This window comes from Onychomys torridus, chromosome 7 (assembly GCF_903995425.1).
Source record: "Onychomys torridus chromosome 7, mOncTor1.1, whole genome shotgun sequence".
NCBI lineage: Eukaryota > Metazoa > Chordata > Mammalia > Rodentia > Cricetidae > Onychomys > Onychomys torridus.
Window position 1 is genome coordinate 58,513,317 of NC_050449.1, and position 22,845 is coordinate 58,536,161.

The 22,845-nt window shown below is 44.7% G+C and overlaps 1 protein-coding gene across 1 annotated transcript in view; it reads right to left on the reverse strand.

Moving 5' to 3' along the window:
* The window catches only part of Hacd3 (3-hydroxyacyl-CoA dehydratase 3), a 34,793-nt gene extending 21,847 nt beyond the window's left edge, over positions 1-12,946 (reverse strand). Inside the window, exons 1-2 of the mRNA XM_036192589.1 lie at positions 12,673-12,946; positions 1,214-1,256 (exon numbers count right to left, since the gene is read on the reverse strand). Coding sequence (XP_036048482.1) covers positions 1,214-1,256; positions 12,673-12,759 — 130 coding nt within the window. The 5' untranslated portion in view covers positions 12,760-12,946. The remainder of the gene's footprint in view (positions 1-1,213; positions 1,257-12,672) is intronic.
* Between the last annotated feature and the right edge of the window lie 9,899 nt (positions 12,947-22,845).

The following is a 22,845-nucleotide window of genomic DNA, read 5'->3' on the forward strand; positions in this document are numbered from 1 at the left end:
AGAAGTTCACGGTCATCCTCAGCTACATAGCAAGTTTGTAGCCAGCCTGGGCTATATGAGATGCCATCTTGGGCGGGGGGAGGACAATAACTCTGAAAAACTAGAATGGCAAGAAAGGAAGGAGACCCATCTCCACTGGCTGCCTGTGAGCACAGGCCCATTTTCTTGGGCACAACAGAAAGCCTGCTCAGGAGCTACAGAGAAAATATGGGTTAAATCCTTGGAATCAGAGACCATCAGAACAGCAAAGGATTACACAGGCCTATAATCCAGCACTCAGGAGGCTGGGACAAGAAGATCTAGAGTTTAAGGCTATCCTGGACTACATAGCAAGACCATGTCTCAAAAACAAAACCTTTTAAAAAAAAAAAGAAAGAAAGAAAAGAAAAGACATGTTCTCCTGGGCTGAGGATACAGTTCAGTGGCAGAGCACATGCTCAGCATGTGGGGGGCCCTGGGACTGATCCCCACATTTCCCAGCACACGTGTAATAAGTTGTCTATCTTTGTTTCCATTATAATTTCAAATAAATTGAAAGTTTAAATACTTACCTTATGTTTCTGAGTGTTTCCTGCATGTATGTCTGTGCACTGTGTCAGACAGAGGTTCTATTTCAGCTTGGGTCACAGATGCAGTCACTGATGTGTGGCAATACTTGGTTAGAAGGGAGTCATCTAGATGGTCCAAATACTCTGATTTTTAAAAACAAATACTGGGGCTGGAGAAACAGCTCAGCAGTTATATAGGTCTTGCTTCTCTTGCACAGGACCAGAGTCCAGTTCCTAGCACCCACATGTCTGTTCACAACCATATGTAACTCCAGTTCCAGAGGATTTAACACACTCATCTGGCCTTTGTGGTCATACACAAACACACAGTTTGAAAATAGAAATATGTTTGCAAAGTATGGTGACACGCGCCTTTAATCTCAGCACTCAGGAGGCAGAGGTAGGCAGATCTGTATGAGTTTAAAGCCAGCCTGATCTACATAGTGAGTTCCAAGCAATGCAAAGCTATATACTGAAAGCCTGTTTAAAAACAAAATAAATAATAGATGGATAGATAGATAGATTAGATAGATGGATGAGAGAGAGAGAGAGAGCGCGAGAGAGAGAGAGAAAATAATTTTTTTTTTTTTATTTTAAAAAAGAGAAACTGCCATCATGCCTTATGATCTCTGCAGAGGGCTACAGTCATCTGCCCAGATACTAACCTTTGAAATGCAGCACATTTTCCGTGATGCTGATGGCAGGATTCTGTGAAGAGAGACCAGGGACACAAGAGACATTTTAATGTGGAGAAATTACAATAAAGCAGGAACTTCCTTCCCTCCTCCTCCTGGAGACTGACCTCCTACCCTGTGCCTCCCCACTAAGAGTGTGGAGGGGGTCTGTTCACATCTCTGCAGGTTTCTGTGTCTATGGGTACCTAGCTGACTGCTGCCTCCTCCAAGGACTCTGAACTGCTCTAACTGCAGAATGATCAGGCTGTGAATCAATCCATTATGATGGTTAGGAAAGCAAGGGGCTATGTGAGGTGGATGGAGGAACAGATAGATCTCTGAGGCTGCATCCTTGACTACACAGTGGAACAGATGAGTCACTTCCTGTGAGAAGACAGCAAGGAAGGAGACGGAGAGAATGTACAGGCAGTTAAGGGTTATTTGAGTCGAGAGGGAAGCAAGCACAATGGGAACAGAGTGGTTGGGAACACCTTTGATAGGTGGGAGCCCTGCACCAAAATGGAGAAGACAAGAATTACAACAGGGCTGGGCTCACAACAGTCAACAAACACAAAAACACTGCTGCGGATCTAACAGCCTCAGGCTCCACGTTCCCTCAACTTCCAACTGAAAAGGAGGATCAGGCTCCAAATTTTCCAGACTTTTCATTTATCCCCAGAAAGTGCTTTAAGGCACCTGTCAGCAGCCTAAGGTAAAACTAAGGCCTTTTTCCTGAGATAAAAAAGCCCATCTCCTACCAACAACTCAGGGTGCCTGTGTGAGAGGCAGTGCAGTCCCAGTATCATATCTGACACATCTATTTTTCTGCTTGACTCTCAGCTCTCTGTACTCTCTCACTCATCAAAGGAAACCGCCAAGACAGAGAGAAGCCTGGAGCAGGGCTGCACCGGATCAATGGGTACCTACATGCTCTGTGAGAGCCAAGAGCAGCAAGGAAAAGGGGGCGAGAAAGACTAAATGATGGCCAACTTCAATGAACGACCTCCTGGGTGGAAGTGTAGACTTCACACAGCGGGGCCAGAATCTGGGCAATCACTGAGGCAGGAGGACAGACAGAACTAAAGAACCTCATCCAAGACAGAACTACAGGCAGTTATGCACCAGGGCAACCCAAGATACAGCTTTCCAAGTACACTCCTGTGCCCTGACCACGCCCCCAACCACCCTCAGTACCCAGTACTCCACATCTCCAGAAAATATGGAGGTGCAAGCCCAGTGGTGGAGCATATGATCCCAGCTTAAACCGAGTATCTGCTCAGTACACAGACTCCAAAAGCTGAGGACACATGAAGACCTTGCCTTGACTTGTTGGAATTATGCAAGACCAACAATATCGATCTTAATTTCAGACCCACTCCCAAGAACTCACTTGTGGGAGTTGTGTTGGGAACTGGGCCCCTCATCTTCTGGTATTGTGTTTCCAAAACAGATAAGAAGAGGAAATAAAGGTTTATCCCAGAAGGAAAACTGGACTAAATGTGTAACCTCTTCCACTAAGTATGGCAAGGATGACTCTGTATTCTCATGTCAACCACTGAAAAGGGGGAGGGCTACATTTCTGAGGTATGGGGGATCATCTAAGAGAAACAGGCATTTTTGCAGATTTTGCCTTATTTGGTTTTTCATAGAGTTGGAGACCAAACTCAGAGTCCTGTACATGTTGGGGGATGCTCTATCACTGAGCTATATTCCCCAGCCCAACAAATAGGTTTCTATATACATATTATCATGGAAGGCTATATAGTTATGGGATGTCGTAGAGGTAAGTTTCCTACATAGGTCTTTCCTTATGTTCTACTACCCTAAGTCCCTTGGGTGGGGACCAAAAGAGGCTTGGGTGGCCTGGTTTCTTCATCTCAGGCAGACAGATATGTCCAAGCAAGGCTGACATACCTAGCCATACCACAAGCTAAGTAGGTGGCTAAATGTTTTTGTGAGCCAGAGATTTCAGGTGCTAACTCAGCCAAAATAGAGCAGGCCCTACCCAGCAACACACTGTGCATGCTAGGTTCAACCTCTCCAAAGATGATGGTCATGGAAGGATATCTTGCAGTTTAAAAAAGGCTTATACAAGGCTGGAGAGATGGCTCAGAGGTTAAGAGCACTGGCTGCTCTTCCAGAGGTCCTGAGTTCAATCCCCAGCACCCACATGGTGACTCACAACCATCTCTAACTCCAGTCCCAGGGGATCCGGTGCCCTCTTCTGCCTCCTCAAGAACTAGGCATGCATGTGGTACATAGATATACACACAGAGAAAACACCATAAACCATATACACATAAAACAATTAAAATAGCCAGGTATGGTAGCACATACCTTTAATCCCAGCACTCAGGAAGCAGAGGCAGGTGGATCTCTATGAGTATGAGGTTAGTCTGGTCTACAGAGGGAGATCCAGGACTACACAATGAAACCCTGTCTTGAAAAACAAATTAATTAATTAATTATTATCAATTGATTAAAAAGGCTTATGCCAGAAACAAATTCAAAATTCAAAACTGAGAGGAGGGGGGGTTGGAGATCTGGTGACAGTAATAAATTAGAGCACATAACTTACATATAAGAGGTCTTCGTCACTAGGCACATGTAACTTCAATATTGTTATAGCTACATGGCTCGCTGAAATCTCGAGCATTATGAGCTGATGCACTTGCCTAAAGGTTTTTAAGTGAAAGCAGCATAGCTACACTAGAGAGGAGCTGGAGCTGAAGCTGCTCTTTTTGACTGAAGGATTGATTGACTGGTTGACTGTCTGATTGATTGATTTGTTGAGACAGGGTCTGTCTATGTAGCCCTGGCTGTCCTGGAAGACCAGGCCAGCCTCAACTAACAGAAATCAGCTCGCCTCAGTCTCCCAAGTGCTGGGATTAAAGACATGCCACCTGCTGTTGCACTTACTCCTACCAGGAATGGAAGGACCCTACTGAGACTATGAACATGAAGTCCTGAGATGTTCCTGACGCCCTCACTGTGTAAACCTGGGCTGTATCACCTCTTATGAGCCCATTTCTAACCCCTCAAGGACTTCTCTTCTACTTGCTCACTGTTTGTTTGTTTTGAACTCACAGAGATCCTCCTGGCCCTGCCTCCCGAGTGCTGGGATCAAAGGTGTGCGCCTCTGCTGCCTGACTTACTTTGCTCACTGTTCCAACGACTGGGGATAGGAAGGTAAGGGGAGCTTATGTCTAGTGAGCCTGACCTAAGTGGTGCAGGGAAAGACCTCAGTGGCATGTCACACCTTTGACGGATCTTGAGTTTTGATCTAAAGGACAGTTTTTAGGGGAGAAATTAAATGTCATGCCTCTGGGAGATTTTAAACTCTGATCTTAAAACTTCTAATACCCCGCACCTTATTGGGCTGCCAGCACTGAAGTTCAAGTTCACTTAGCTGAGCAAACACTCAGGGCAAAAGCCTTATCTGAGTTCCCAATTTCACTTCTGTGTATTTACTGAGTTCTTGAATGTTGCTGTTCATGCTCTTGCCCACCTCTAGACAGGATCTCACCACTGAGCCCTGAGTGGCCGGCCGAGAACTCGCTATACAGACAAAGAGGGCCCCAAAGAGTTTTTGATATTTTTATTTGATGCTTTTGTTTTTAAACAGAAAGGCTGACTTACACAAGCCAGCCTCTTACTAAAAAATGAATGAGCCTTAGCTTATGAAAGACACATGGAAAAGAGCAAAAGACGACCTTGAAGTCAGCTAGATCTTGGTTCATGCCCTACTTTGACCATGTTTATTTGCCTCTCTCTTTCATCTGCAAATCCACAGCCTTCAACCACTGTCATTTAAAAAATAATACTACTACTTAGCCGGGCGGTGGTGGCGCACGCCTTTGATCCCAGCACTCAGGAGGCAGAGGCAGGCCTATCGCTGTGAGTTCGAGGCCAGCCTGGTCTACAGAGTGAGTTCCAGGACAGCCAAGGCTACACAGAGAAACCCTGTCTTGGGAAAAAAAATTTTTTAAAAAGACTTCTCGTGGGCCAGTGAGATGGCTCTATGGGTAGGGGTAGTTACAGCCAAGAGTTTCATCCCCAGAGTCCACATGGTAGGTGAGAACCAACTCCTTGGGTTATCTCTCCTGACCTCTAAACATGCACCTTGTGCGCGCGCGCGCGCACACACACACACACACACACACACACACACACACGCACGCACGCCCGCGCGCAAGCGCGCACACACACACACACACACACACACACACACACACACACACACACAGTAATGGAGTGGGGGGAGTTAAACAAACAAAAAACCCACTTACATTTCAAGATTATTCTGATTGCTGAGTTGGAAGAACACACACAGGGTGCTGACATTAGTCAGCACTCACAGCCACCTTGTTTTCTTCCTCCTCTTTTGGTTTTTCAAGACAGGGTTTCTCTGTGTAATAATCTTGGCTGTCCTGGAACTCGCTTTGTAGACCATCTCTCTCGAACTCAGAGAGATCCACCTCTGCCTCCCAAGTGCTGGGATTAAAGGCGTGAGCCACCAAACATGGCTTCTTCCTCCTCTTAAAACATCTCAGTGTCCATGCCTGCAGGACATCAGTTCTAATGCAGCTTCTTTCCTGCATTCACCTTCGCTACAACACTTTCCACACTGTTGTGTAATTATTGTTTATTAGCTTCTTTGATCCTCTGGACTTGCATTGTGACAGCAGGGACCTGTCATGTTTGGCTCTATATCCCTAAGACCTCAGTAATTGTTCAAGGAAGTAAAGTAAAGCAATGCACAAGTGTAAAGAGTTCATGAACTTTCTATTAAGCAAGGCTTTACACAAAGGGTTTCCCTTCTCATTCACATCACTGATATTTAGCTTTGCCTGTGTGTGATGAGACCCTATGTAGAATAGTTAATGCAGCAAGCCTGAAGCTGCAACCAGAAAATAGTTCTGCAGGAAGTCACAGAGATGAGGAGCTGTGCAGGTGGAATCTGGAACATGAAGACCCAAAATGACTTGGCCCAGACTCTTCTCCAGCTTTACTCCACATCTTGAGAGGGTGTCTTGAATTTACTAGCTACTGCTTTCCATGGAAGGATTTCCTGATAACTCTTCTCTCCATGTAATAATCCCACAATTACACAAGGCTCTTTTTTTTTTTTTTCAGTGCCAGGAATGGAACCCAGGGCCTTACACATTCTGGGCCAGCACTTTACCACTGCATGACATCCCCAAGTCCTTGCATGGCTTCTTTTTCAAAAAATTTTCTGGGTGGTGATGGTGCATGCCTTTAATTCCAGCACTCGGGAGGCAGGGGCAGGTGGATCGCTGAGTTTCAGGCCTACCTGGTCTACAGAGTTCCAGGACAGCCAGGGAGACACAGAGAAACTCTGTCTCAAAAAACAAACACAACAAAACTCTTACTGAGACACAGCTTTTCCCACAGGGCTGTTAACTGAAACAAAGACAAAGTCCCCTGTTTGGTTGCAGGTGTGTTTCTGGTGGCCTCTAACTAGACAATGAGAGACACCTTTAGTAAGATCTTAGATCTCAATAATTAAACACTCCAATGTACTAGAAAGCATGTACCTTAGTTTAGACAGCATCCCCTTTTCCCTCCTATAGAAAATAATGGTGCATTTTGAAACCAATTAAGTCTAAGGTACCATAAATTTCTCATTTTCAAAACCAAATACTGCCCTAAACTCTACTAGCTCATATTTCAAAATTGTTTATATGTGGAAATTGTTTATGTCCAAAAGGGGACTCTTGATTTGGCCCCTAAAATTATTCTAGTCTTAGCCATTTCAGTAAAACACCATTGGCTACTCTGTGCTCATACCAAAATCATTATGACTAGTTGCTGGTTCCTTCCTTTCTCTCCCTCCCCCAAATGAAATCTGTCCATGTCTGATTGACAGTATTTCTCTCTAAACATCTCATTTGGTTCCAGCTCCACTCTCATCTCTAGATAAACCACCTTATTGCTCATCCATACTATTATAACAGCCTCCTTTTAAAAAAGGGTCTTCGTGGGGCTGGAGGGATGGCTCAGTGGTTATGAGCACTGCTGCTCTTCCAGAGGACCTAGGTTTGATTCTCAGCACCCCATGGTGGCTCACAGCTGTCAAAGTCCAGCACCCTCTTCTAGCTTCCACAGACACTGCATGCACATGGTGCACAAGAACACAAGCAGACAAAACATGCACACACATAAAGGAGAAATAAATCTTCAGAAGAAAACAGCATGGTCTTCCAAAGCCAGGTCTGTAATCCCTCTACCAGAGGTGGAGGCAAAAGGCACAGAAGCTCAAGGTCATCCTCGCTACAGAGCCAGTCCAAGGCCAGCCTGTCTAAAAGAAAGGGGAATGTCCTTGTAATTTCACATCTGCCCCATTATAATCCACATAGCAGATGCAGAGAACCACCCTCATGCACAAAGTGCTGGGACACAAACACAGGCCCTTGCCATGTGGTCGTCAAATACTCTACCACTGAGCTGTACCAGCAAGCCCCGAGCAATTTTTAAAATACAGGTCCCAGGGAGTCATCCTGCTGCTCAAAACTCTTCAATAGTTCCCATTGCTCTCACAATGAAATGCAAGCTCCCTGCCATGGCAACAAGACTTTACATGACCTACATCTTTAAACCCTCCAACCCCCTCTCCCTTGTTTCTTACCACACCCCACACATACTAACATCCTTTCTGTTCCCCAGAACCCTCCAAGCCCTGGCCTGTCTTTAAGTCTGTGCACTTGTCAGAATGTTGGATCTCTGGGTTTCTTTTTTTCCCCAGGTTGGGCTGCTTTGTCTATTTTTGTGTGTGACGTGGGGGATCAATTCCATGGCCTCTCAAGCATTCAAAGAACACTTTCTTCTTCTGAGCTACAACCCCGTCCTACTCCATGCCTCCTGCATAACTCATTTTATTCTTCCAGTTTCTCTTGGCTCAAACATCATTTCTCCCATGAAGCCTTCCCTGACTGCTTTATTTAAAACTGCCCCTACCATTTCAGCACTCTGTTTTCTCCATAACACTTATCTAGATAAGTGCTCTACTCAGTAAGCTAGGCCCTGTCTGCCCACCTCAACCTGAAGATGCCACCTTTATATTACATGTTTCCACCAAGTACCTAGTACAGGGCCTTGTACCTGAATTAATTCATTCCAAGTGTACCACCTTGTGATCATTTTGTTTTGTGATTATGAACAATTCAAAGCTTCTGAATTTTATTGTGAAATATGTCAAGCAATTAACCAAACACTAAAAACTATAACATGGCCATCCATAACTAATATCCATTGGCATTCTGCTCTATTTGTGGCTTAAAAGGAAATAAAGCAGACACTGGTACAGCTGTAATTACTTAAGTACATCTTCAACTCAACCAGACATTGTCAAACTGATTTCCAAAAAAAAATTTTACCAATTAATATTCACACTAACTGTATTAAAAATGACTCACTGGGGGCTCACAAACCAACAACAACAACAACAACAACAAAAAATGCCTCCTTTGGGCCAGAATGATATCTCAGTGAGCAAAGAAGCTTTCCCCCAAGCCTGACTACACAAGTTCTAGTCCCTGGACCCAAATGATGGAAGGAGAGAGCTGACTCTGCAAGTTATCTTCTGATCTCCACACATGCACTGTGTCTCAAACTTACACACACACACACACACACACACACACACACACCACAATACAGTTTTTCACCTCGAGACAGAGTCTCACCATATAGCCCTGGCTAACCTGGAACTTGCTATGTAGACCAGGCTGACCTCAAATTCACAGAGATCCACCTGCCTCTGCCTCCCAAATTCTGAGATTAAAGGAGGGTGCCACCACAGCCATCCCCTCCCTGCAAGAATGTTTAATGTCTCTCCCCCAAACATCCACAGCATTAGCTGATAATGTCAGACACCTTCTGTATTTCCCAATCTCACGTGAAAAAATACCACCCTATCATTGCCCCTGAATATTACTGAAATTAGGCGTCATTGCAGGGTTCCTGGCCATTCATTGACCTGCTTTTATTATCTGCTCTTTTTTCTGCTAGAGAACACATCTGTTTGCATACTCTGCTCTTTAGGCAAGATGCAAATCAGCTGCCAGGGTATTTTCGGCAAGCATCTTCCTTAAGCTTGTCTTACTCACCAAGCTTTTCCTTTAGGTCCTATGCTTTTGTTTCTTCAGATGTTCTTCTGTGTCGAATACTACACTCTGCTCAGCTCTCCTCAGCAGCTTCACTTCATGCAGTCAGCTCATTAACCCACTTGGGAACGATTTTTGTGAATGACACAGACAGGAATCTTATCTTTTGCCACTTGGATTAATAGTGCACCTAATCCAATTTTCTGAATGGGTCACTCTTTCCCAAGTAATTTGTAAAGCCATCTTAGTCATATGATAAGATTTCGTATGTGGACAGGCCTGCTAATAGATGACATTCTGCTCCACTGCTGTGTGTCTGCCTCTCATCTAAGATTTAGTGTCACGGTCATAAAACCCCACTTGCTTGGGTGGCACACTAGAATCTACAAATTCCTTTTTTTTTCAAGACAGGGTTTTTCTGTGTAACAGCCCTAGCTATCCTGGAACTCACAGAGATCCACCTGCCTCTGCCTCCCACATGCTGCAATCAAAGGTGTATACCACCATGGCTTGGCTTACAAATCACTTTTAAACCCAACTCAAACATCAACAGGGCCCTCCCTGTGAATTAGATATTATTCTTCACATTTACACAAATGAAGGGAATGAGGCACATATTATTTGTGGTCTCCAGCTAGTGAATGGAAGAAAAGACAGTGACAAAAAATGGTATCTTTCCAGCTGAGCTGTGTATTCTGTCCACATACAACTGAAAGTTTGATAAATGAACACATAGGCTTTGGCCACCATGGCGGCTGAGGCAGACCTGCCCATTAATGCCGCCCTTCAGTAGAAACACTATTCAAAGTCACCATTCCCCTGCTGCAGCTATTACTCACCTCAAGCACAATGCTACTGTGAAGTCGTCTCTGTACACAATTAATTCCTGTACATGAAAGCAGTGGGTTCTCATCAGTCACCAATTCTGCAACTCGAAGACCGATGTGACAACTGGACTATGTCCAGTGTCCTAGGAGGGGGGGGACAGAACGGGCCATCCCCAACACACACACTAATGTGCAGTTTTCAACCCTTTGAAATTTACTCATCAGCTGCAGGACATGCTATCAGAGGCAGAGGTAGTGGACAGCTGGCTGTCCCAGAGCCCAGCGCCTACGTTAAGGGCCAACGAGAGTGGGGATCCTTAAATGGCTTGTACTGAGCAAATGAATTGCTTCATCATTTCAACACAACCTGAGGAGATTAATCGAGGAAATAAACAGAGGCAGCTCTCGACATTGGATAAATCTGCAGCTAGACAGGCTACTCTCTTATTGGACATTACCATCTCACAGTAACAACTTCTGAAAAGAATACTCTGAAACCTTAACAAAGTGAGGCAAAGCCTAGTACATAATTCTGTATAAACATAATCACCTGGTCACATCACCACCAAAACAATACCAGACACCCTCCTCTCTTGGTCAAAGTGAATGCTATTTCTCAACAGTTTAATCGTTATACTTGTCTGTCCTCGTGGGTTTTTTGTTTTCTGTTTTTTTCCCAGAACTGTCTGTTTACCCAAAGCATCTAAGCTACAGTGAGCTCCCTCTTCCATTTGCATTCCCAAGCACCAATGCTAAAATCCTATGATCAGTTCTAACACTCCCTCAATAGACACTATCACCCCCCATCTGAAGAGAGTAGGAACAATGAACTTGGTTTTAGCTACAGGTAGGCTCTCTGGAAAGTTCTCCCAGTAACAAGTACACAGCAAGTCATCTCATTTCTGGAAGTCATCTCCAACCCAATGAAAGAGAGGTAAAGAATTCCTTTAGTGCCAAGGACCTGTTTCAACACCAAACCACATTACCAAAGACATATTCATGAACAGACTTTTCGGCTTTGTGTAATATGCTTCCCTGGGAAAGTCGCCTGTGCTTGTCTGACTCATCTCTATAAATCTGTAGTATCTTACACACAGTATTGATTGACATGTTGCTTTAAAATTAATTAATGCCTCAGAATAGCAGATGGGAAGCCCCAGAAAGATAAAACCTCTATATTGGGTGAGAGACTTATTCTTCCCAATATTTCTTAAAATGGACTTTGCTCTCCAAAAGAAAGTTTCACCTTTTTCTCCACATTCACAGATTTCACTGTTAACATATTTCAAACATGTATCTCTGGGCATGGTGGTGCAAGTCTTTAATCCTAGCACTCAGGAGGCAGAGGTCAGTGGATCTCTTTGAGTTCAAGATCAGCCTGGTCTACATGAGTTCCAGGCCAGCCAGAGCTACATAGCAAGACTGTCTCCAAAATATAAATAAAAAAATTAAATGTTTTTTTCCCTTATTTTAGCAAAGAATCCTGTGGCAGAGTAAGAGAAAGATAGCACAGAGAATTATTCATTCTACTATAGAAAAGCATAGTTCAGTTTGGCTTAACACATTAAATGGCACACCACGAAATGTTACTGCTTACTCAAAGACATTCTGGCCAGTATTATCTGCATTGTTCACAAGAGGAAACAATTTACATTTCTGAAGCAAAGATTAGATTCAACTGGACACCCAGTACCTAGATTCCGAAAGAAAATATGCCAGCTGAATTGATGAATCCAGACAAGTGTCTAATTATGAGCAACAGACAGTCAGTGGAATGAAGGATGTTAGAATACCCTGGATGTCAAGAAGACTAGGGAGTAATGATGACTGTAGAAAGAACATTCCAGACCAAAACCACTAGCTCCACAAAGATCAGAATACTGGATGGTCTGGTTAGAGACACGGAAGTTCCCAAGGATTTTATTTGCTCGCATTAATGGGCAAATGAGATGAAAATTATGCTTAATGTAACAAGATAATTTCTTTACGCAACTCGGCAAAGCCGAACTCACAGCCTTAGAGAGGATGAAAATCATTTCCTTGGAAGGGGAGAACGCAGATTTCCATCACTAAACGGTTGGGGGGTTGCCCCCCGCCCCCCATGCTCAGTGGCGGGCCTTGAGAACGTCAGTGGGCCGCCGGAGCTAGACCTCAGAGACCAGCGCTGACGTCCAGTCACGGCCCAACAGGCCACTGTCACACCGCACCTCAGACCCACAGAGCTCATCCCACGTCTCAGAGGGCCTCGGGCACCCCGCGAGCCGGCGGCCATGCCTCCAGGACGCCTCCCCAGGGCGCCTGCCAGGAACAATGCGGAAGCCGGGGGGGGGGGGGGGGGGGCACGCGCGGAACCCCCGATGGCACCTGCAGCCCTGGGGGAAGGCCGGGCACCCCACTCGCGGCTCCCACCGGCGCACTGCAGGAGCGCATACAAGCAGGGCGGGCGGCGGGTACCCGGGGCCGCGATCCCGCGCGCAGCCGGCAGCCTGGCCTTTACCTGCACGTCACTCAGTTCCACGCGCAGATACAGCTCCCGGTGTCGCTGAGCCCAGTAGACGTGCGGCGTCAGCACCTGAGTCTCCATGGCCCACGCTGTCGGGGGAGCGGGGAGGCTCGGCTTGCTGCGCCTCGTTACTTCGCCTGTGAGCCGCTGGAGCCGGCAGAACGCAGGCCGCAAAACCTCCACGCTCCGCAGCCCGCAAACCTGGCTGTCTCGAGATGCCCCACGCTCGCGGCCCGCGCTTGCGCAGTGAGGACGGGGGGGCGGTGCGAGCCGGGCGGGGGCGCGGACGGGGGCGGGACGGACATGGTGGGGGCGCAGAGGGGCCGTGCCACGTGATCCGCGGCGGGCGCAGCGGCCTTGGGCGCTGAGGCTTCCTGGCACTGCCCATACTGCCTATGGCGCTTCAGGGAGGGTCCTTGCACAAGAGTGTGAAAGTGAAAAGCTCTAATCTACAAATGAAAGGGCGGGTCGGCGTGGGAAGAGGCTTGTGTGCAGGGATCCCTTCCAAGTTATTCCAGGTGAACTCAGCGTTTAATGAGAGCGCACTCCTTCTCTGGGCTTCAAAGCCACTCACACAAGACAGAATAGACCCCTAGGTCTGTTAATAAAATAAACACCTGTCAGCAGTGATTGATGTGTTGCTCTCTGTGCTCTCCAGTACGATGGCCATTAGTCACAGGATGCTGGTGAACGCTCAGAACGTGGCTAGGCGAGGCTAAGAAACTGATTTTTATTTTTTTTTTAATTTACTGGTTAATGTAAATAGCTATTTATAACAAATGGCTATTCTATTTGTTGGGCAGTGAAGTCTTTCTTAAACAAGAAGCCTGGGACCAGGCGTGGTGTCGCACACCTTTAATCACAGCATTTTGGAGGCAGAAGTAGGTGGATCTTTGTACCTAGAGCTACATAGTAAGACTATCAGAAAAAGAAAAAGGAGATGAGGAGGAGGAAGAGGAGGAGGAGGAGGAGGAGGAAAAAGAAGAAAGCCTGAACTAAAAACACCAATGCCTTCAACAAGAACATAATGGAAAACATTTTCCCCTTCCTCATGTGTGTGTGTGTGTGTGTGTGTGTGTGTGTCCAAGCACACGTGTAGGATAGAGGGCAATCCCAGGTGACTTTTCTCAGGAACGTCCACGTTGTCTTTGTTCTCTCTTCCAGACTCTGTAAAGGAGGATTACTGGTCCTCCTGCTCCCAGGGCTGGGATTGCATGCTGCACATTTTTGAGACCGGGTCTCTCATTGGTCCAGGGCTTACCAAGTAGGCTAGACTGGCTCATCAACTAGTCCCAAGGATCCATATCTCTAGGTTCACTTAGGTACTGAGGCTTAAGCTCAGGTCCTAGCTCTTGTGTGTCGAACATTTTCCCTGTTGAATGGTCATCTCCCCAGTGCTCCATCTGTGGTCACAGAAATGCTGCTTTCCTATCTGAGCTGTGTCCCCAGGAAGCAGTTAGCTCAGTGAGTGGATAACACAACAACATAGAGAAGTTAATATCCAAATGTGCTGAGCTCACGAAGGTAGGAAGTCAGAATAGAACCATGGTCAGACGTGTGACGTGGTACCCTTGAGAGTCAAATTGTGAGAGGTGAGAAGGAATTGCCAGAATCAGCACTAGGGCAGTGAACCAGGGAGGAAGGAGTGAAGGGAGAGGTAGCAGAGTGCAGAGATGAGATTGGGAAACTCTCTGTTTGCTTCATAGAAGTACTTCGGTTGCATCCCACAGACAGACAGGAGCCAAGAAAGTTTATTAAACCAGAGGGTCATAAAATACATACCCAGAAAGGCAACCTCTCTGTGCCAAGGAATCGGTAATTGGCAAACCAGTTGGCAGTTGATGCAATCTGCCAGGTAGAAGATAAGGACAGCAGTAACCCTATGAGCCTTGAACTTTAAAAATGAGGTATTGGGTTAGGTCAGGTGGTGGCACATGCCTTTAATCCCAGCACTCAGGAGGCAGAGGCTGGCAGATCTCTGTAAATTCAAGGCCAGTCTGGTCTACAGAAAGTTCCAGCACAGCCAGGGCTGTTACACAAAGAAACCCTGTCTCGAAGGCAAAAAAAAAAAAAGATTTACATACTTCAAACGCAGAAGGTACTGGACAGAAAAGGCAGATAAGAGCTCTGCAGCAACTCTCCCTGTAGAACACAGACATACGGGCATACAAAACATCCATACACATAAAATAAACTTTAAAAATTCTATCTGGCTCTTTCATTCAACATAACACGCATAAGATTTATTGGTTTGAGAGTCAGTTCATTGTTTCTTTGGTGTAGTAATTAAATGTATGCATGCAGCACAAACGACTCCTTTTCCTAGTTTCTTTTTATATTTTGAGATAAAGTCTCCAGGCTGGTCTCTTTTGAGGCAGCCTTGGCTATCTTGGAACTCACTATGTACACCAGACTGGTCCCCAAGTCCAAGCGCTGTGACTAAAAGCGTGCCCCCACACCCGGCTGATCCTGAGGCTGGGACTACAGGAGTGCTTTACCACACCAGGTCCATTCTCATCTTCATGGACATTTGTGGTGTTTCTGGTTCTTGGCTATTATAAATAACATTGCTGTGAACACTTAGGACCTGTCTTTTTTGGTGGATAGAGACAGTTCTCTTAGGTAAATACTTGGGATGGGAATTACCAGGTCACAAGGTAACAAACCCTGATGAGCAGTTTTACAGAGTCTCAGTAAGTTTACATTTACTGGCAATGTTTGGAAATCCTAACAGCTACCTATTTTGTTGTTGTTGTTGTTGTTGTTGTTGTTGTTGTTATTTTCAATCAGTTTGGCAATTTTGGAGGATGTGGATTGAGATACAAAAATCCTTTTAATCTAGCATATTTGAAACCTGAGACTTATTTGCTGACCTCTAAGGTGAAAGTTACTGAAACATGAAATGCATTTTATTTTGGCTTCTACAGACATAAGGCACAGAGTCATCCTGGGTTGGTCACCACTGGTATACTATAACATAACCTCTGAGCCAGAATTCCTGTGGCCATCAGATAAGAGACTTGGATTTGTTGTTCCTCAGTTTTCCTCCTCCTCCTCCTCCTCCTCTTCCTCCTCCTCCTCCTCCTGTCTTATCATCATCATCTTCTTCCTCCTTCCAGTATCTACCTCTGCATCTCAGCAGTGCTGAGGTTCCATTCCAAGGACCCACGTGCAGCACTGTGCTGCAACTGTGCTCCTGGTACTGTTATCGTCTGTTTCTAAGGTTTTCTGCAGAGAAGCACAGCTATTATGGAAATCCTAGAGAGAGAGACAGAGAGAGTGCTCAGTAGAGAGGATTGTAACTTAGTTGGTAGAGTGTTTGCCTAGCGTGCACGAAGCCCTGAATTTGACCTCCAGCACCACATTAATCAGGAATAGTGGAGAACACTTGTAACCTCAGCACTTGGGATGTTCAAAAGTTCAAAGTCATCCTTGGTAACATACCTGGTTCAAGGCCATCTGTCAGTCAAATGAAAAAGAAACAGGGTCTAGTCTTGAGTGTCCTCTAGATACAGCCTTCCTACCCCTGTTTGGCCCAGGCCCTGTAACCCTTCTCAGAGATCAGTCACTGCCCTGAAGGAAGCTTTATTTTGTCCTTGACACCGATGAAGGCTGTGCCAGGGCCTAAGCCTGGTTTCCTGCTGTTGGCAAGAGATCCCAGCTGGCCTTCATGTTCACCTTTTTACTCTTCTAATGCTTGAAGGACTTTAAGAAAAGGAGCTGGTGAAGATGGGGGTGGAGCTCAGCAGAGCACTGGCCCAGCATACACAAAGCCCCAGGTTGGATCCCCAGAACCACATAACCCAGGCCTAGTGGCCCACTCATGTCATCCTAGAACTTAGGAGGTGGATGCAGGGCTGGAAAGATGGCTCAAAGGTTAAGAGCACTGGCTGCTCTTCTGGAGATTCCTGAGTTCAATTCCCAGCAACTGCATGGTGGCTCACAACCATCTGTAATATGGTCTGATGATCTCTTCTGGCATACAGGCATAGGTGTGGACAGAAGACTTGTTTCTAATGTGTGTGTGTGTGTGTGTGTGTGTGTGTGTGTGTGTGTGTGTGTGTACTTTTTTAAGAAAGAGAGACAGGTGGAGGCAAGAGGATCAAGAGTTCAAGGTCATATTTGGAGTTTGAGACTAGCCTGGGATGCCTAAGACCATGTCTGAGGCAAAAAAGAAGAAAGGGTCTGATAGAGCTGCTGAATTCAGCGATTTGGGGCCTCACCTATGCGTGCCGTCTAACCAGTTATCCATAACCAGAAGCAGGTGTGTCTGTCTAAACCACTAAGGGAGAGAAATTAACGGCATTAACCCAGGCATCTAGAGGGGGACTATCAGATCATATACCTAAAACTCCCGACTATGCCAAGAGGGTGAGTACTGCACCTAGTCCTTACCAGAAAGATCAGCTTACCAGTTACAGTTCAAAGGAAATCCTGGAGTTGTCCGCACCTGAACTAAGGCCTCCTTCCAGACCAGCCTTGCATGGGGGGAGGGGGGACCTTTTTCTCATAGTCTCTCCTGCCCACCTGATAATTCTGGTTCTCTTAGCTGCTTATATGAATGCCAAACACAGACACTTGGCAGACATTTGTGCATAAATAGTGCAGCAGTAGTAGAAGTCAACACATAGTAAAATGATGCATCTGTTTGCATGTCTTAAAACATCACTGTGAGTATACACATGAGAACAATCAGTTTGGGGCGAGAAGGAAACCGGATGCCTAGGATAGGAGAAAACATTTCACCTTATACCTTTTTCTTTTGGTTTCTGGAAACAGCGTTTCTCTGTGCAGCCCTGGCTGTCCTGAAACTTGATCGGTAAATCAGGCTGGCCTCGAACTCACAGAAATCCATCTGCCTCTGCCTCCCGAGTGCTGGAATTAAAAGAATGTGCCACCACCACCCGGCTACCATGTACCTTTTTATACCTTAAAGATGTGTGTGTGTGTGTGTGTGTATACACGCGCGTGCGCGCATGTTCATGTAGGTATGTGTATGTAAGGGGAATGTGGAAGGTATATGTGAATGTGTGTATACATGCATGTGGAAGCTAAAATTTAACATAGATGTTGTCCTCAGCCACTCTCCACCTTATCTTTTGAAACAGGGAATCTGGAGCTCATTGATTTGACTGTTGGCTGATCAATAAGTTCCAGTGATCTGCCTCAGCACCAGGTTTACAGATGTGTACCATTGTATCTGGCTTTTGCAAGTACCGGAAGTCCAAACTCAGGTTTCCACACTTGCACAAGTCCTTTAAAGCTGAGCCATCTCTCAGGCCTCCTCAATATTTTGTAAATATATGACAGAATTGCCTATTCAAAAATTTAACTATAAAAAAATTAGGAGAGCTGGGCAGCGGTGATGCATGCCTTTAATACCAGCACTCGGGAGGCAGAGCCAGGCAGATCTCTGAGTTAGAGGCCAGCCTGGTCTACAGAGCAAGATCCAGGACAGGCTAAATCAATCAATCAATCAATCAGGAGAAAACCCATGTTTTGTTATTGCAGTTTGGTGCATGCTATGTCCCTAACCTAGCCACTGTTTCCTGAAATTACCAGCTCTCCCTGTGTACATTACATGCTTATGATCATTTCCCCCACTAGATGCCCTGATTTGGCATCTTAAAACATCTAACATGATGTCTTTCAGAAAGGACATGTTGACGAGTACTGATAGAGAAAAAGAAAAAGAAAATGTTGGTGATGGTACTCAGTGCTAGAAAAGCTTTGGTGAGTAGGCTGAGAAGATGGCTCAGCAGTCGAGAGCACTGGCTGCTCTTTCAGAGGACCCCAGTTCAATTCCCAGCACCCACAGGCAGCACCTACATCACAACTGTCTGCAACTCCAGTTCCAGGGGATCCGACATCCTCATATAGACATACAATGCATGTGAAATAAAACAAAATGGTCTCCTCTTTAGCCAGACGGTGGTGGCACAAGCCTTTGATCCCAGCACTTAGGAGGCAGAGCCAGGTGGGTCTCTGTGAGTTCGAGGCCAGCCTGATCTATAGAGTGAGATCCAAGACAGGCACCAAAACTACACAGAGAAACCATGTCTTGAAAAACCTAAATAAATAAATAAATAGATAGATAGATAAATAAATAAATAAATAAATAAATAAATAAATAAATAAATAAATAAATAAATAGAAAAGCTTTGGTGAAATTGGCACACCCATGCTTAATGTAACTATGGGAAGTCTAAATTTACAGAGTCATTTTGCAAAGCAACATTGCAATATGTAATGAGAAAAACAGAAATTTGTGTGGTTCAGCCTAGCGATTTACCTTTTGTGGATTTTAGTCTAAGAAAATAGTTTCAAGGGAGAAAGATGTACTAATGTCTATAAACACCATACAAGGTAAAAAAAAAAAAAAATGGCAGGAAGCCATAGTTGGGAAAGTAGCAAATTCAACACTAGTGACACTGGAAGTGTTTATGATTTGTTACAAAATTTAATGCTATTAATGTTGTACAGAGGGAAGATACTGGGAAGTAACTTCTGGTTTGTTTTTCCTCCTGTGTAACTGTGACTCTTAGATTTACTGTCCACTTGACACAATTCAGAATCAGCGAGAAAGGGAGTCTCGGTGAGGAATTTTCTGGATTGTGTTAGACTGTGGGGTATAACTGTGGAGATTTTCCTAATTGGGTTAGCTGAGGTGGGAAGACTCACCCTGAATTCGGGCAGCACGATGGTGGGCTGGGTCCTGGGCAGTGTGAAAAGGACAGAACCAGCTGGACATGCCATGCTGCATCCACTCTCCCTCTGCTCTTGACTTGGCTGCGATGTGATAGGCTGCTTCAAGTTCCTGACGCCTCTGCTACAGTGGGCTGCAATCTGGAATGGGGAGCTAAAACAAACCCTTTCTCTCCTAAGTAGCTTTTGTCAGAATGTTTTATCACAGCAATGGGAAAGGACACTAGAACAGGAGTGTTTGCTCCTTGCCAGTTTGGAGAGCTGGTAGGAGGCAGCCAGTGCACTCTGGGAGTTGTGATGGTGGGACCCAAGAGGAGAGATGCCAAATTCTCCCTTTAGTAGATTCAACTTTACGTGTAAGACAAAATATCCAGAAGGGCAAAACATCCCAAGAGTAAACACCCTGTGAACAGGGGCAGAGAGGCCAACCCATCCCCAGACAAGGAACTTTGGAGGACACTTGAAGAGAAACCTGTTTGGCTCTGAAATGGGAGAGAGGCAAACCTGCTTCTAGAGCCAGCTTCTCAGGGAGCTCAAACAGCAGGTGACAATTTATCAATATAACGTACACGACACAGGGCTTACCTATGTTTGACCAAATGTATGTTTTCTGTTGCTACATGAGTGAGTTACTCCAGTTAGTCCAGGTTGAGTTGAGCTATAGACAAACAAAGACAATTAAATACATGTGGTTTGAAAATGTTTCTCTGTCCACATGTAAAATGTAAATACAAAAGGAAGATTAGCAGGATTATTGATTTGTCTTTTAATTATGTCTGGAAGTTGTGTTTAGACTGTCGTCAAATTGGGAGAGTGATGCTTGTTGCTGGAGAGAGTGCATGCGGGCCTGAGAGCATGCCTCTCAGTTCCTGAGGTTTTATATTGCATTGGCCTTGGTCAAGTTCTACATCTAGGAAGAGATCAGTATAGTATGTGTGTGTTCATGTGACTATGTATACATGTGTGTGCTTAGTGTGCATGCACATGTATATGTATGTATGTGAAAGCCAGAGGTAGACATTGGGCATCTTCCTCAATTGCTCTCCACAAAATTGAAACTAGTTAATTAATTTTGAGGGAGAATTTCCCGGTGAACCTGAAGCTGCTGACTCAGCTAGCCTGTCTGGAGATGGAGCCCAAGGGATCCTCCTATCTTTGTCTCCCAGTGCTGGGACTACACGCAGGTGCCGCCAAAGCTTGCCTTTTTTATGGAGGTGCTTGGGATCAAATTCAGCTCACCAGGCTTGCATGGCAACCACTTAACCAACCAACTTAACTCCCCAATTCCTGAGATCATTGCACCTTGTTGGTTAATTTTGGGAGTTCTACCTGAAACCTGCCACTAAGGGGCTTTTTGACATTGAGCAGATCACTCTCCTTCTCTGGGAATAAAGAAGGAAGTATAGGCTGGAGATATGGCTTGATGATAGTATGCTTGTCAGGCAATATGAAGCCTCTCATTCAATCCCCAGAGCCAAAATAACACAAAACAGAAAAGAAGAAGTAAGTATAATAATCTCTTAAATCATTTCCAATTCCTTGATTCTGTGAGTTTGGGTTTTAAATAGATGATAGTTCAATAGGTAGATTATAGACAGTAGGTAGGTATGCAGATAGCAGATGAATGAAAGATAGGATATAAGTAGATAGATGTAGGTGGATATTATATATATAAAATCTAGTATTGCTGCCTGGAGGAGGGGGTTGCAGGCGGGCACCAGGATCAGCCCCCAGCAGTGAAGGATTCAAAGAGAAGCCACGGAATAGCAGCATACTAGATATTTTTTTTTATCTGAGGAGGTTGGGGAAAAAAGACACTCATACACTCTTGATGGTTTCCTTTAGACCTTTATTTATTCTTCTTTTGCATCCTCTATTCTTTATTTTCCTGGTGATTTCCTTCTCTCATTCTTGATGTTTTCCTTCTAGTTGCTTCTAACTCTCTCATTCCTGGTGTTCCCCTTCTAGCCCATTTTAACTCTATCTTTATTCTTCTTCCTACAGCTTATATACCTCAGCAAAATCTTTCAGGCAATATAAAAATTACAATGTGATTACATTCTGTTTTTCAAGTGAATGATTACAATGAATACAAAACAAACAGTTAAAAAAAATCCAGTATGTTTTCCATATCCCTTAAATCATTAAACATTTATGTGTTACAGGTGAAAAACAACTTACCAGGAACCCACATACATTCACACCCAAGCAACTTATTATAGATTAACCGTGTAGGCAAGCAAGATATTCTTCTCAGACAGGTCTTTTACTGGCAGGCTACATTTTGTGGTTACAAAGAAAGGGCCAATTACTTTATTACTTATCTTGAAAGGTAATCTTATAAGGAATCTTAAAGGGATAACAAACTTAAACTTTTATATATGAAAAGTAATCAGTCAGCTCTACTTTAAATCTTTAGGGTACATACCCATTCATCAATAGTTTTTATATCATAAGATGGAGGGCAAAATGGGCACAAGGAATTAATCACCACCTTTGGTCACCAACCAGTCCTCGCAAGAAAGGCAATTTTGCTAATGATAATCTGGCTGCTTTGTTCTTGTTCCCTGACCTTAAAGAGTTCCTCACTCAGCTATGTGACTTTCTAAAACTTTAGATTGTCTTCTTGGGTTTTTCACCTCAAATCTATTTGACAAAAACATCTTAGTCCAACTTTAAGTTATTTTCAGAGCTTTGTTTTAGCTGTGATGCACTCTGAAACCTGTGAACACATTCCCCAACATTGGTTAAAAGAATTTAAGCTAGCTGGACTAACTGGGACTCAACTGTTTTTCTTAATCATTAACCTAAGCCACAGTCTACATGGCTCCTCAACAGAAACTCATGTGTTGTAGCAGTGTGACACTTCCTTGTTTATATTTCTAATCATCCAAAATCTATTTAACATTATTATTATCCATTAGATGTTACAGTTTAGGAATGAATCATCTTCATAATAATCCACAGGTAAAATTATCCAGTAGAATGGGATGTTTCCATGAGGTAAACACACTACATTACAGGCGGTGGGGATCTCCCCACACCCATTCACACCATGCCAGATACCAGAGGAAGATGATGGGGCAAACATGTAAAGGCAAAGCAGAAGCAAAAACCATTCTGGAGTCTGTGGTCTCAGAGCCTTGCCTATCTGAGATTCACCCATCAGGGATTTTCCTCCCAGTGGACTGACGCCCTGAAGTCAATTGCTACCCACTGCTCCTCTGACATGGCCACTGGCAGTCCAGAAGGGTCTTGTCTAAGGAGGATGGTTCAGGCCCCAGGACTGGCTTTGTGCTTTCCATCTTCTCAGAGGAAAGGCTTTTACTGTATCACTCACATCACTCTCATTAATAAATCAGAAGACACATGGAATGCCCATTGTGCATAAGCATTTCTAATTCTCTCAGTGTATTATTTCACTCAGTGATGTCCATCTGAACAGTGTTACTGTTCTCATTT